Source organism: Blennius ocellaris (assembly GCF_963422515.1).
Source record: "Blennius ocellaris genome assembly, chromosome: 5".
Classification (NCBI taxonomy): Eukaryota; Metazoa; Chordata; class Actinopteri; order Blenniiformes; family Blenniidae; genus Blennius; species Blennius ocellaris.
Window position 1 is genome coordinate 16667451 of NC_137654.1, and position 15442 is coordinate 16682892.

The following is a 15442-nucleotide window of genomic DNA, read 5'->3' on the forward strand; positions in this document are numbered from 1 at the left end:
ATCAGTTCTTAAATTGGGTTCTTACACAAAAGACACACAGCAGCATTTTGTTCCAAGTAACTTCAACTGAATCAGTCACAGGGACACAACACTATAAAATGGCTCGGAACAGATTTCTTCAATTATCTTGGTGACTTCAAATTTAGTAACTTTGGTAACTTTGTTTTAAAGAAAGATCTAGTCACTGTAGTAAAGTAGAGCAGTTTTATGAACAAAAACATTTCTCTTGTAATGATGTGCTCATGTTTTCATAGATGCTGTGAAGTTCTTTATTCCACAACATGATTTTAAGCTTATTTGAACAAGGTCAAAGCCCGGCGTGTTGTGCACATGTGTATCTTCCAAATGAGCGTTTGGGGATGATCTGTTTGTGCCATAACTGAGACGATGCCTCTAAGAACATGTGCAACAGGCACACACGCGCGCACCAAGTGAGCGCAGCACATTTTAAGGATAGAGCGGTTTAGAGGCACAAGGCTCCTCCCTGAGAGTTTGTGAAAACATTCCAGCAAAGTGAGAGCGGTCGAAGAATTGGAAACTCTCAGAGCGGCCTCTTAACTCTCTCTGTCCTTCTCACCATTTTTTTTTCTTGCATGTGTGGTTTCAGCACAGTCGTCCACAGCACAGCACTAGCTTGCAGGCTGAGGACGGTTCTGCTGAGGGACACATCAAAGACGGAAACCTGAGGATTCCTCTGAAGTCCGGGCGGACAAAGAAACTCAACTGCCTCATTGATCGGCTCACAATGAAGCCGCTGTTTGTCCTTCTCCTGTCCACTGCTTGGACTCTCAGTGGAGCTCAGCATTACTACCAGGGGCTGATGGATTATTTGGAGAACAGATTGTTGGCTATCGAGGTAAGAAGCAGACCCTTTAACTGTACTTTAACAGCAGCAAAGATTTCTTGGTAGTTGCTGGGCATTACTGATACCACTTGATTGCCATCTCCTCCTCCCTTTTATTTGAATTTAATGTCTTAACTAATGTGAAACAATTAATGCAATCTCTGCCCAGCTCATCAACTTTGCAGGGGCCTCTGGGGAAATGTCAGCTGAGGCATGCCGATCTTCTCACACGGCTTCTGGTTAACAACATCACAATTTTCAAAAGACAGTGACACACCAGTAATGAGTACAAGCTTAACCTTTGCTGCAGCAGCACCAAACATCCAAACGCATTGAGAAAGGATGTGTTCTGCAAAGGTAGTGTGAAGGTGCATTATAACAACAAGGCCTCAAGAAAGGAAATGAAACTGCTTTTTTTTTGTGGATTTGAAAAACACAGGCTGTTTAGAGGCTAACTTTGTGTAAAGTGAGACTTTTTCAGAATGAAATGCAAGAGGATTATACATCTGCTTACCCCAGGGAGTCTTTTAAATAATTCCTGTAATGTTTTCTTTTTGGATGACATTTACTGTGCTTAGATGTTGTGTTTTCATCCGCTGTGGCTGCGAATGCAAAAATGACATTATTAAAACTGTTACAAGCATGAAATGAATTGACTATTTACAGCTAAATCCCACTCACTTGGACCCCCTGTGGCTTCCCTCCAATCTCGGCACCAACACGCTGCCGCAACACCTGCAACTGACATGAGCGTGGCAATTCATCTGCTTGCTGAGGGAGCCTGTGGTCAAATAGAAATGAAAGTTCAATGAAACCTTGCTGAGAGGGAAAATGAAAGTGAAGCAGAGAAGCTGTCGGTTATTACACCTCGCTCTGTATAATTCACCTGTCATCCTCGTCCTGTCGGTCGCTATGCTGCGAATCACGCCACTGTTTCTTTGATTGAAGAGGGAACATTTAATCTTGTAATATTTGCTCGGGTCGGAAATTAGATGATCAATGTGGCCTTACAACAGCTCTTTCAGGCAAACCATGCTGATGACAACATGCTGATGTTTGACTTGGCAAAGATGCAAATCGGTGAGAAATGAAGTAAAAAAAAAAAGGTTTGCGTTGTCTTAGTGGGGCATTATACTGCATAAACCAACACAAGAGTTCCTTGCTTCGTTTACAAAAAGCCTTGTAAATGTAACAACTCATTATTGCAAGCACCTGGCTCCCCATGACATCTATTAGCAGACCTCATTAAAAGAGTTTCTGTGATGTGTCTAACACTGACTTTATGAGCAATACTCTCCCTTATTATGTGACTCCCGTATTCAGTTGGTTTCCTGTAGCCGCAGTCCAATATATTCAAAAACTCTCTTAAATGTTGCATCAACCAACACTGCAAACAAACTCGGAAGCAATACGGTTTCCAGATGATTGTTCTCTCGTAAACAGAATCTAAAATATGTGGAACCCCCCCCCCCCCCCCCCCCCATTTGAATAGCGTTTGTGCATGGGCTGTTTTTCACAGTAAATCACATGCAAAAGACGTGCAAAATAAAACTGCAATCTATTTTCATGTGCAGTGTGCAATTTAGCCTGTTTTATGTACAATCTTAGTACATCTGGAGCTCAGCTGCATGCAAAACAAGTTTTCCTATATATGTTCTGCAATCAATGGCTCTGGAGCCTCATGGGGCTCTTCAGCCCTTCTGCAGCAGACTCCTGCAGCGCTAACAAAATTACACAGGAATACAAATTATTTTTAAAGATTTATTAGAAATTTGGGTGAGGTGAGATAAATGATGTTTCAATAAAATATGCATCACCTCTGGTTACTTCCTCAGACTTTGGGAAACTAACCATGAATGAATGAAAGAAAAAAATATTTTCAGCTCCACTTTTTTTTCCCAAATGGGATTCTTTTTCTTGACACACCTATTTTTTATGGTGATATATATATATATATATATCACATCACTTTAGGGCTTTTTAAAATTAGTTTAAAAATCAATTTTATGTTAATTGCTTGATAAAATTACATTTAATTTGTTAATCTGACTCATTTACAAATTTATGGTTAATATTTATTTCTTGTTGGGTTCAGGTGAAGGGTTATTGAACTTATCAAATATATATATATATATACATGCATTTTCAAATCTATGAAAAAGGTGTTCAACTAAATCAGATTATAAAAAAAACACTTTGTTGGCTCGGACAACCTGTACATGACAACTCCATCACATTTATAAAACTCACTGAAAAAGCATCTGCATCATATTTCCAACAAATGCCCTTTACGACTCATTTTTACACTCCAGTCTTGATTCATGTTTATGATAATTGTCATCCCACAATAAAACAAGGAGGATGTGATGGGCCCTTCAGCCCCACATCTATATGATTGATTAAAACTGACAACACACATTATGTTGGGATGCTGTTATTCAAATTAACATGGCAGCTCGTATCGAGTTAAATAAAAATACTGTGAAAGCTGCAGTAGCTGACTGTCAGAGACACAGTGGAAACCCTCCATGAAATGTCTTTCCTGGTGAGGCAGTTTGCGTAAAAGTCATTTCACAGTCCTTTGTAACATCTCTCTCTGGATTCCATAGGATCGCATGGTGCTGTGGCATGAACAGTCTCACCGCCATCACACCGAGATGAACGACCTGAAAAAGCTGGCCGCTGAGGCCGTGAACACGCTGAAGCACCACCACAGCTCCCTGACCAAGAACCTGGAGGGAGCCGCGGTGCAAGTGGACCGCTTGGAGCGGGAGATGGACTATGTCGAGGGCCAGAATTCCCCGCGGGCCTGCGTGAACAGGGCCGACAAGGTGGTGGAGCAGGGGGCCTGGGGGCTGCAGGAGAGTCGGGGGGAGGCTGAGGAAGAGGCGTGGGAGGAGATTTCCTCCACAGTCTCTGGTGAGCTACAAGGAAGTGCATGCACACTTGAGCCAAATGCTTCGGCTGACTTTGATCTTTCAGTTTCATTCATGGCTGAGGCTTAGCACGGTCAGAAGCTATAGGATCCATAGTACGTATGATCCGTAGAGTTACTGTGACACATCCCACCAACTCCCCGCCTTTCTGCTGAGCTGCTGTCTTGGAACAGCCGTGCCACTGGAAAATGGGAAACAAACACGTCGCTGTTACAAGTCATTTAACGGCGCACTTTGACTCAGTGTGCACTCGTGTTTTCCAGCAGCTATGTGGCTTCATGCAACTCATTTATTTCTGAAGCGCGTCAACCCACCCCACCCCCTGAGTTGTTTGAGCTCAGCATTTGTCACGATAATCTCCAGATCCCAAGGCGAGCTGCCGCAAACAATGCCGAGATACATTTGCAACACTGAGCCACTTACTCAGGAAGTTTCTGTATCACCTAAGATGTGATGGGAGAACTTGTCAACTTGTGTTAATTCCTCACTGGGTACAGGCATAATTTAACTGGATGATGCACATAAGCATCTAATCTTAACCATCTACCATGATGAAGTTATGGTTTTGGAGACAGTAAATCATGTCCGATCCAATAAATGGTTAACATTTTAATAACAGCCTAGATTGTGCTTTCATTTCGCAACATTTTTCAGTTGATTTACTAAGAATTTATATATTCAATTTTATTTTTCAGGGACCATGTACAAAAAGCATAATCTCACGTAAAGATGCTTCGTACCAGATATAGTGCAATCCCAGGGACTGCAGATGGAAACGAGCTATGGCTAATGAGTGACATTATGCCAGAACAGGATTATTCAAATGAGGATTCTGTGTGCTTTGGGAGGTTTTTACACAAGAATGAGCTGCGAGAAGCAAAGCAAAAAGTAAAATGGTTGAACTTTAGACAAAAACGTTTTCTTTGTCTTGGCTCAAACCTTTACTTTTTGACATATCGTCAGTCAATAAAACTCATGGGGAGCCATGGGAGGAAGTGCCTCTCAAAACAATAACATTAGGATCCTTGACACAATCATAAATAACAAATGTTTTCAGAGGTTGCATATTCTAGAGTAAAGCAACAAAGGTATATTGTTCCATACGCATTACTACATTTCCATACGTGTGTTATTTATGCATCTTCCATCAGGAGGTCAGCTTAAACATGGATCCACAATAACGCATCACCATGTATGCTAGCTTTCTAATATCATATTTCTTCCAATCTAACACACAGCGATTTCACATTTGTGATTGTTAATTTATGAGTGTAGTTTCATAGTTCTTCTTTGCTGTCTGCTTGGTGTTTCTTTGTGTGAGCTCTTTTCAATGGCGGTTTTCAGTCTTAGAATAGTTTTATCTATTGTTAGGTTGTTGTTGTTTTTTTTAATATATATATTGATGTATATATCAATATATAATCAGTTAATGCATTTCATTAACTGATTAATGAATGAATGAGACAGTCAAAAGGATTTCACGTGTTACCATAACCTACTCAAAACTAAAGTGCCATTCAAACGCAGGGTCGTTTGGTCTGTCAAATACAAAGAGAGCCGGCCTCTGTTGGTTTTTCATATGTAATCTGTGCTTCTTCATGGAGGAGGGACAGGAAACTGGCCTGAGGTCAGCAACTTAACTCTCCAAGCTCATGTTCTGCCTGAACAAAGTGCTCCATTGTGAATGTCCGTGAAATGACCCAGAACGAACTTCACCGCATTGTAGGGACCCAATTCATGTCTGTGTGCGCAATGCTAATTTAGCTCCTGGGCACATTCGTGTGTGCATGTGTGGGAGGAAGGAGGAGGAGAAGACATAAAAAAAGGAAAACTAATCCCATGCATCCTTTCTAACAGAAGCATCTTCATGTTGCACTCATGCTCCCTCTCATTATGACTCTGTGTCCTATTTCCTCCTGAATAGTTTGAATCTTTTCTGAATTTGGAGTGCCAGGCAGCAGGCAACTGTGTTTTCCTCAGAGCCGCATTTCACCAGAGCCAAGGCGGCTGTCTGAAAACTTACAAATGGAACTAATTGTGACAAGAGATGGAAATCTCATTCAATTACTATAATCAACCTCTCATTTGTGAAACACTGCAGTCACGAGTCCATAATTTTCCAGGTGATATGAAGTAATGGGGTGTTGGGATTCAGCTTTCTGTCAGCATTTAGCACCTAATTATACATTTTCTTCTATTGTTTTCTCCAAACTAGATTAGGGAAGTTTTAATCACATGGATTTCATTCTTTTTATATATTCCTGCTCCATAGCATACAGTCCAATAGTGCCAGTATTGATATAAATTGGGACATAAAACAATAAAAATATTGATATAAATATATTTTTGAATAACGTATCAATGACATTGCAGCAGTAATTAAAAAAGTGTACAAACGTTACATTTTTTAAATTTAATTTATTTTCATACATTAAATGTATTTTCATGGTTATATCTACTTAATGGGATATAACATTTAATATTTAATGACATCAACTTAGCCTTAAATGTTGTGGTGGGAGAGTTTGCTTTATTGATATTGACCAAAAAGCACAGTTTTAGGTTATATCTTTCAACCCTGCTTCTGCTGGTTCTTGAGCCTGTTGAGCAAGACATGGGGAAAAAATACACACGTCCCTCCTGTTCAATGATTCATCTTGTGCACTGGTATCCTGTGAAAGTTCTGTGAATAATTTAATTTCCCTTTATAACCAGAACTTTACATATTAGTCTTTGTCACACCTGCCGTGTTTCTGTCTCTTTCCTTTATGTGTATGTGTTTGGCTGTGCTGTTCATTTTTGTTGTTTTTCCCCACCAGTGACGGTTTCAGCTGTGCGTGCTTTTCCCCTTATTATGCCGATAACAAAGTTGCATCTTTCCCACTTGCGATTATACACCTGGACGCTGAAAGAAGTGTGAACTTGTGAATATTTGCCATGTTGAAAGTTGATTAATTTAGCATATTCTCCAGTGTCTGTACGTTGACAAGAGAGATATTTCTTATTGATGGACAATAGTTGACAATGCCCTCAAATGTTAATAGGTTTAGTACGTTGTGCATCATCCTAAAATAAAAAAAAAATTGTTTTAGCTACATTTGAAGTCGAAAAATAAAATGATAATTTAAGTTCAGCATTCTGGAAAAGATAGCATGAGAGTTCTTATTTGGTGTATTCTGCTAAACTATTGTATCATGTGAGAATGGATATTTTCTTTCTGTTAGCATATAAATACTATTTTCGTTCCCTTTAGACTGTGTGGAAATCATGTCTGGCATCAGATCAGTGAAGATCCTGAAGAGAGTGGGCAGTCCCAAGGGAATGTGGACCAGAGACCCCAGATCGTCCAAGGTGTACGTCTTCAACGGCACATCAGGGGATACCATCTACCAGTTCAACTCTGTTCGTGACTTTTCTGGGTCTCCTGGTGTGGAAAGCAGCAAAAGCATCAGGCTTCCCTCGGAATGGAGCGGGCCTGGCAGTGCTGTTTATAACGGGTATCTATACTATGTAAAACAAGAGGCTGATGCCGACGTTCAGGTGGTCAAATATGACCTGCTGACTGGCTTGGAGACAGAAACAGCCATGTTTCCTGTGGAGAACCAGGCTGCGGTTTATGACCTCAACCCAGAGACGGTTGCGGACCTTGCAGCTGATGATGAGGGTCTCTGGCTCCTGTATGCTCCCAGCGACAGCGAACCAAACATCAGTCTGGCAAAGATGGATGCTGCCACACTCGATATAGAGCAAATCTGGGACACCCGGTGCCCACGGGAGAATGCAGAGGCTGCTTTTGTTGTGTGCGGAACAGTCTATGTCGTCTACAACACTCGCCTGGCCAGTCGCTCCCGGGTCCAGTGTGTGTTTGACGTCAACGACATGGTGATCAGCGAGGAGGCCCCACTTCTCTACTTCCCCAGGAGGTACGGTGCCCACGCCAGCCTGAAATACAACCCTGAGGAGAAGCAGCTCTACGGGTGGGATGACGGCTACCAAATCATTTACAGACTGACCATGAAGAGGAAACTTCTGGCTTAGCAGCAGAGGGGCAGTGTCAGATTTCCCAAAGGCAACGATTAAAAAGTAGAAGCAGTTCCATTTTTCAAGATGTACCTTCATTATTTAAACCAGTGTGTGCAGCAGTTGGCCACGTCGTACTCCTCTAATGTTAGAACACTAAGCCAACATTAAAAATGATACCTGTACAGATCTGTGTGTGTCGCACTCCCAAAAAGGCACAACTTTTTCTTCGTTTGGCAACTCTATTTGCCCCGGAGCTGGATATTTTTTTGGTCTCTCCACAGCAGCCGGCAAAACGAGTTGCATTCATGCAAAACAAATTCCACACACAACTTTTGACTGCCGTAAAACAGATTAGTGTCGTGCTGTCATAATACTTTTAACTTGGGTGTTTCTCTATTTAAAGTATGTTTCTTCGATAACCCAACAGAATATTGTTTGTTATTGTTTGATTGTTTTCTGTAAGTTGCTGAAATCAACAATTCTTGTGAATAAAAACCATCAGATAGTTCTTGCCCCATTCATTCATTCATTCTTCTTCCACATTAATTTAGTCAACTTAAATATAACAGGAAGTGGGATGAATTCCAATTTAGCAAAAACATGGTGCACTGTGGACAAGTTCTCAGTCCCTCACAGGGCAAACATAGAATGACAGACAATGACACAGTCACCCACAAACCTACAATCAACTTGGAAACACTTAATATCCTCGAGTACCTGGAGAAAACCCATTCACACACAAGGATAACATGTTAATTCCACATAGAAAAGCCCCCAAGTTCAGAATCAAACCAATACAAAGATATGCAGTTCTGTCTGATGTTCAGCCGACATCCATCAATCTTCTACACCTACGTTGCGCAACTTCGGGCCTCAGTGGAGCCAATCCCACCTGACGGTGAGTTAAGATGAAAGGTACAACAGAAAGAGAGACGATCATTCTCACACCGTCTGTAACTGAGAGCTGCCAGTTTATCATGTCAGTGCGAGGATATAATGCACCCAGGGATTCTGCCTCGGATTTTAATGTGAGGCTGACCACTTCACCACTGTGCAGATGGAGTCAGTTCCAACTATTTTGTTTGATTTTGGCAGGTTATCATGTGAGCAATCGGGAAATATGACCAAAAGGCACATGAATGTTGAAAGTTGTTGAGAGTGAGAAAGTCTCCAAACAGAGGGGCTGTTGGGTGAAATGGGAATCAAACCAAACTCTCCTGGCTACTTCCCCTGAGTGCTGACCAAATACATATATTTCTGAGTATATGACATAGAATATAGTTGTTTGAAATGTAACCATGTTTTTGTTTGTACTTGTAATTGTAGTGCTATCTATTACTGCAGTGGTCCACTGGCGTAATTACTCCATATGTTCTTCAGGAATCAGGATCAGGACCGATAACCAAAGCTAATGCTGTATTTGATATGTTGACATGCTTCTCCAACTGACTCAAAATACTGTGTGTGTGTGTGTGTGTGTGTGTGTGTGTGTGTGTGTGTGTGTGTGTGTGTGTGTGTGTGTGTGTGTGTGTGTGTGTGTGTGTGTGTGTGTGTGTGTGTGTGTGTGTGTGTGTGTGTGTGTGTGTGTGTGTGTGTGTGTGTGTGTGTGTGTGTGTGTGTGTGTGTGTTCCAGCTGACCCGACGCTGCAGCATGTTATCGCACCACTTTCTGGTATTTCTGCCAAAACAAGTACCCTCACCGAGGACACAGTGACCCGAGGAAGTGGCTTTGTAAAGGTGTAATAAATTAAGTTGGCTCAGAGGCTCATGGTCCCTAATGATTTGAGTTTGTTCTGTTTCTGCTTTGAGATAAAACGGGGCTTGTGTTTCATCTGCTTCAATAAGACGTACCCATTGTATTCACTGTGCGGGCAGTGACTTCCTTTTCAAGAAGTCCAAAAAGCACCATAAACTGAGGCTTCTTTTCACCACTTGCTCATCAAACATAGAGGTATGAATGTAGGCTTCATCTACACTTTGCAATTAACCGTTTTCTATTTCAGTAAGCGGCATCAAACTCAAATGAACCTTGATGTTCTACGTGACTATTTTAAAGCTCTTGCATATGTGAGAATTGGCAATCTCCATTTACACTGGCATATGTTTTATGAGAATAAGCAGAAGTAAAGAAGCTTAAAATTAAGATATATGTTAAAACACATTTCTAGAACTGAATAAAGTAAAGGCTATACATGGGCTGTAGTGTTTTTTTTCTTTGCTTTTGTAATCATGATGATCAACAGTTTTTATTTTTTTCAACAATATTTTTTTCCAGAGCTAAATACAAACGGAAGCATCATACAAAAAAAACATCATGAACTTTGTCTTCACTTCTCATCAAGCAGAAGATCCCATGAGGGACATTCCCAGATTCCCAACATGTTGTCATTGCTGCAGACTGTCTAAATAAAGGAATTCCAGCAGTGATAATTGGCTAATATACTTTTTCTTTGGATCAATGTTGATGTTGATGTGAGAGAAAAGTGCACATTCCTCTCACCATCACGTCAATGTTGATTTTAAGTTTATATAAAGAGTGGTTTGTTACCTTGTATATACATATATATGTTTTTAATATTCTTTTTGATATGTAAAGGAAATCCAATCAGGTTCACTTTGAATTGAAAAAGAAGAAAAAAAACGATCTTATTGGATGTCGCTGGTATGTTTTGATTATTTTTGTGGAGGAAGGGATATTGAGCTGATCAGAGCTCCAGCTGATTGACCAGCCAATCAGGAGCATGGGGATAAAAAGGCAAAAAAAAAAAAACTTTTGGGAGGATTGTTCTCTTGTGTTTGCAGAGGCCAGTTGTTAATTTGTAACATTGACACTGCTGCTGAGTGTAATAAATACATATTTCTCAATTTACTACTGAAGAATCCAGAATCTGGTTATTTCACACTTCTCCACTGACACGCCTCTGCCTTCATGCATGTATCTTCTGTACTTCTTTATCCAGTTCAGGACTGTGTGGCAATGGAGCCAATCCCAGGTAACTACGGGCCAAAGCCGAGTCCACCCTGGCCATGTTCGCAAGATATAATACGTAAACATTTAAACCAGAAAATAAATTCTTAAGTAAAAGTGTAATGAGTATGCCCAGTTTTATGTAAAGACTTCCTGATTCCTTTGTAGTTACATTTCAAATGGACTAAGACCTATGAACAACAGAAAACATATCAATTCTGCAGTTGAGGTCATTTCAATCATCACATCATTAGAAGTGGGGATTTGCAGACCCCCCCCCCCCCCCCACCCGACCCCCACTCCCACTCATCTCATCCAACAAATCACACTGTGGATACAGCCAGAGATGACAAATTACCATTGCAATTTTTTTTTTTTTTTTTTTTTTTTTTTTTTTTACCTCAATATACCATCATTATCATCCCAGTACTTTGGCCTCAGCTGGTGTTAGTGGGTCAGTAGTAATTAGTAAATGTTATGCTCAGGATACAATTAGCTGGGGAGGATGGGAGGGGGTCAACTCTCCCACTGGCTGATAAATCCTCCCTTTTACTGGATTATTTTCATCACAAGGTGGTATTAAATCTATCTCACTTTACTTTAAAAAAAAAAAAATGTAAATCTTAAATCTGACAAACAACCAGATTTGGTAACGTTTGATCTTAATTCTTATTTGTTGGTATTTTTATTTCTTTATGATACATGTATTAATGATGTCAATGAATTCTTTTTTAGCATGTTAAAAAAAATAATTTCCATTGATATTAACGTTACAAAGTGTTTACCGTTTACAGTTTACAGTTCTACACATGGATGCAGGTATAGAAAATGCTGTATTATTAAAGTCTGATTGATTGACTCTTGTCCTCGGGCCACTGAAGAAGCATCTGTGCCTGTAATCAAGATGACCTACAAAAGGCAGGAGGTCATTTTATTAAAAAAAACCAACCCAGCAGTATGTGTCAGTCATATTTGTGTTTGAGGCCCAACACCCAAGGAGGAGCATCCCCGAAACTATTAATCGAGTGGAAGACAGTTTCATAAATGATCTGGACCTACACTGTTGCGCACAGAATGTCAAACTTGAGGATCACAACAAGAAGGACTGATTGATGTAGACAGTACAAAAAAAACCTCCTTTTCAGAGTTCAGACTCTGAGTAAGTTTGTCAGCATATTTCATGTTTACTGTAAAAAAAAAAAAAGTAAAGTCAGAGCTTTTTTTTTTTTAACATTATTTCATTTTATTCATTATTTCATACAGAAATTACTGTTGTATGTGGTGCTATATAAATAAAGTTTGTGACCTCTGGATTCAATTAATTATGTTTAAAATTTGAATAATTCTGAATCTCCTGATAGCACCTACCTGACTTACAGTATGTATTTGTGGTTTTCTATGAGCTTTAATGTATTCTTCCGTGTATTTCTACTCTGGTGTATTTATGATATTGCTTTGTTTGAATAAATCCACCATGTTTTCTGATTCAATTCAACCGTTTTTGCTGGATTTGGGTACTTCAGTTTGACTGTAAAATTACAAATATGACTCCTGTTGTGATTTTTAGTAATGTTTACAAAGACTGAACACTGTGAAACATTTTTGAATCAGTTTGGTCTCATTAAAGGCATTCTGTAGCGCTGGAGGCCTGTTACTCCTCTGAGAGTCAATGTCTTCAATGGGGAGTAAACGGTACAAAGCGGAGTGTCTCGTGCACAAGGTGTATTCATGCTATGATGAAGCTTTGTAATTTTTTCATTTTAATTCTACTACATGATGGGGTTTTTTGTTCTGATTGTATGTGGTGAAGTTATTTCCTGCTTTATGACTAACTTAACTGTTTCTCTAATTCCACTCACTAACTGAGCCACTTCTGTTCAGTGGCTTCAGAGTTTTTCATAAAGGACTCCAAACATTTAAGTTTTATAGTTTTGAATGTGATGATTGAGTTTTATTTTATATTATCATATAATTTGTCATTTTTTAATATTATACATAAAAAATGAAAACAATTTTATATTTTAATTGGATCATTCTTATTGGTATATTAGTGCTCTTACAAATTCCTGAATACAATGTGGGCTACAAATAAAATATGTTAATAAATTAAGTTCATTCATGTAAAATATGACCATCAGGGGCTTTTTATTCACTTCACAGCTTCATTTATGCTAAATTCATCACAGAGCATATGTAATATCACACTTTTTGAAGGAATAAACTAGACTTGGAGCTCACATTTATTAATTCCCTTCCTTTTCCTGTGCTTGTGTGCACTAAAACACAACATATCAAGACAATACCATTCAGGCTATTAGAGCTTGTCAGGTTTCCTACTACAGTTTGACCATTTTATTCTAAACCAAATCTCGTTTTCTTTCTTTGTGGCCGTCCCTGCTTGTTAAGCCACAGGCTGGTGTGCCTTCAGAAAAATTGGAGCCAATTTAGCATAAATCTTTAATCAAAGGAAAGAAAAAAGAAATCATGTCACAGAAAGGATAACACACCACGCTCCATGGTAGAGAAGACAACAAGCCTTTTTTTTTCAGATTCTTTTCAGACTCATTGAAACAAAATAATGACAATTTGTGGTGGAAATACTGTGAGCCGTTTACTTTATTACACATTGGGTCACTCCGAGTTTGAGTCTCGGTAATGATCTAGAATCTAAAAGGAAGCAGTAATAGAGGTTTCTATTCTTTTTTCTTTTTCTTCTTTTTTTTTTTTTTACAAATACAAAATGCTCAATAAAAAAATTGGAAATTCAGTGCTATTGGAACAGTTGGAAGGGAAACAAGATCATATCAAGAAACATTACAATATGAGGCAAAGCCAGAAGGTCGTGAAATAGTCCATAAACAGAGGCAATCGATTCAACAGGTTTCATCAACTATGAAAACACACACACACACACCACACTGTCATTAGAATATATGACCATCATAAAGCACATATTTTCATAAAAGAATGAACATAAACTACATAAATAATAAGTATTATTATTCAACCACTTGATTCAAATTGCACACTTAAATAAGATATTACAAATCATTGCGTAAGAGGCTACAGAGGAAATTCACCATTAAAACGACAGCATGTACGGTATGTGAGAATCATGTTGATGCTATGATGAGTTACGTCAAGCATGAACATTAATGCACTGACTCATTCTTGCTGTAACAAGTGCCAATTAGAGAAATGCCACTGCTCTGTAGACGCCAACCTGTCCACCCAGCAGCTTTCTCTTTCTTTTTTTTTTTTTTAATAACACAAACGCACACCCAGGCACTGAACTGTTCACTCTGGCGATCCGAGAAGGAAATGGCTAAAACAGACCCAACTGTATCTGCTCATGACGTCATGTTTGGCCTTGATTCTTAAATGACATTTTCACAAACGTGATAGATAGTGTGTTCATTTTTTATTGTCACGTCTGGTTCCTGAAGTCTACCCGTCCAGGGAAGTCTGGACCGGCTGACAGCAGCTACATCAGATTAACGTTGCTTCTGTTGAGCTGCTATAAAATAATTATTTACTATATCTTGAAAATAAATGATCTGTACCCGACTGAATACACTCTGATACACAGCAGGAAAGCTTCCAGTAAACATGCACAGCTTTTTCAATGTAGCCTAAATGTACTGAGGCTGTCTGCATTTTTTTTTTTTTTTATTACAGCAAAGAAACATCCTGTTACAGGATGGAGGAGTCAAAGTCTGCAGTGAAGCAAAGCAGAACCTATGCAATTACTCTATTTTTGTTAATAGAGGCTTTGTCATGTATAAGCAACTAAAGAAGAAGAAATCTGGGGTAGAAAATCACAGAAGGTCATATTCAAATTGATTATAAGTAAAAATGACTTGCCACTGAAAGGTTCATTGAATTAAACTGTTTTCTCATTTTCCAGTTTAAAGTCCCAGTATTGAGACATATTTGTTAGCTCTGTTAGATGAGAGACAGGAGGCCTAAAGTTCTTAATTCTGACTCATTTAGTCAAATCCGTGAGAAGCTATGACTATGCTCAATAGCAGCGTTTTCTCCTGGATCAACCAGTTTTGCTTTGCGTGAAGCATCCTGTGTTGACGTGATGCAACAGACATGTACGTTTACGTGTCGTCTGATCGGATCACACCTTCCTCCAATCCACATCTAGTTCAATAATCTAATCGGGTAGCATTTACTATTTATACATGTAACCCTGGATTATGTTAAAGATAATATTTACTATTGTCACCATGGCAACGAGTATTATCTGAAATGAAAAAAAGCGACCGTGTAACGAAACAATGTCAAAACGCTGGGAAGAAAAAACATACTAGTAACACATTTCCTCAAACATGATAAGACATTTTAACAAAAACAAAATTTGGGGGAAGAATTGGCACTAAAACAAATTAAATTCAAATTTTTTCGGTTAAAGATTTTTTTTGTTTCCACCATGAGCAAAGGTCTTGCTAAACCAAATAAAGTGTTTGATGAACACTGTTTGTATATTATGGTATTTCTACATTACTGCAGGACAGGCTCATTTGAACCATGTTCATGTACATTTCATCTGGTGCATCTTTTAGCTCTTTAAATATTTTTGATATTGACATAAAACTATGAAACACCACAAGCACAACAAGAGATGTTGTGCTTATGGTGCGTTCATGTGGAAACTAATATTTG

At 39.1% G+C, this 15442-nt stretch overlaps 1 protein-coding gene across 1 annotated transcript; it reads left to right on the forward strand.

The window, feature by feature from the left end:
- Positions 1-652: 652 nt before the first annotated feature.
- Positions 653-8211, forward strand: olfml3a (olfactomedin-like 3a). The gene is made up of 3 exons (XM_080497320.1): positions 653-856; positions 3454-3763; positions 7034-8211. The coding sequence occupies exons 1-3, from the start codon at positions 746-748 to the stop codon at positions 7816-7818; spliced, it is 1206 nt and encodes a 401-aa protein (XP_080353446.1). The 5' UTR covers positions 653-745; the 3' UTR covers positions 7819-8211.
- The last annotated feature ends 7231 nt before the right edge of the window (positions 8212-15442 follow it).

Coding starts and splice junctions, on each gene's coding strand:
- olfml3a (XM_080497320.1), top strand. CDS start 746: ATGAAGCCGCTGTTTGTCCTTCTCCTGTCCACTGCTTGGACTCTCAGT. Junction 857..3,453: donor ACAGATTGTTGGCTATCGAG/GTAAGAAGCAGA, acceptor TGGATTCCATAG/GATCGCATGGTGCTGTGGCA. Junction 3,764..7,033: donor GATTTCCTCCACAGTCTCTG/GTGAGCTACAAG, acceptor CGTTCCCTTTAG/ACTGTGTGGAAATCATGTCT.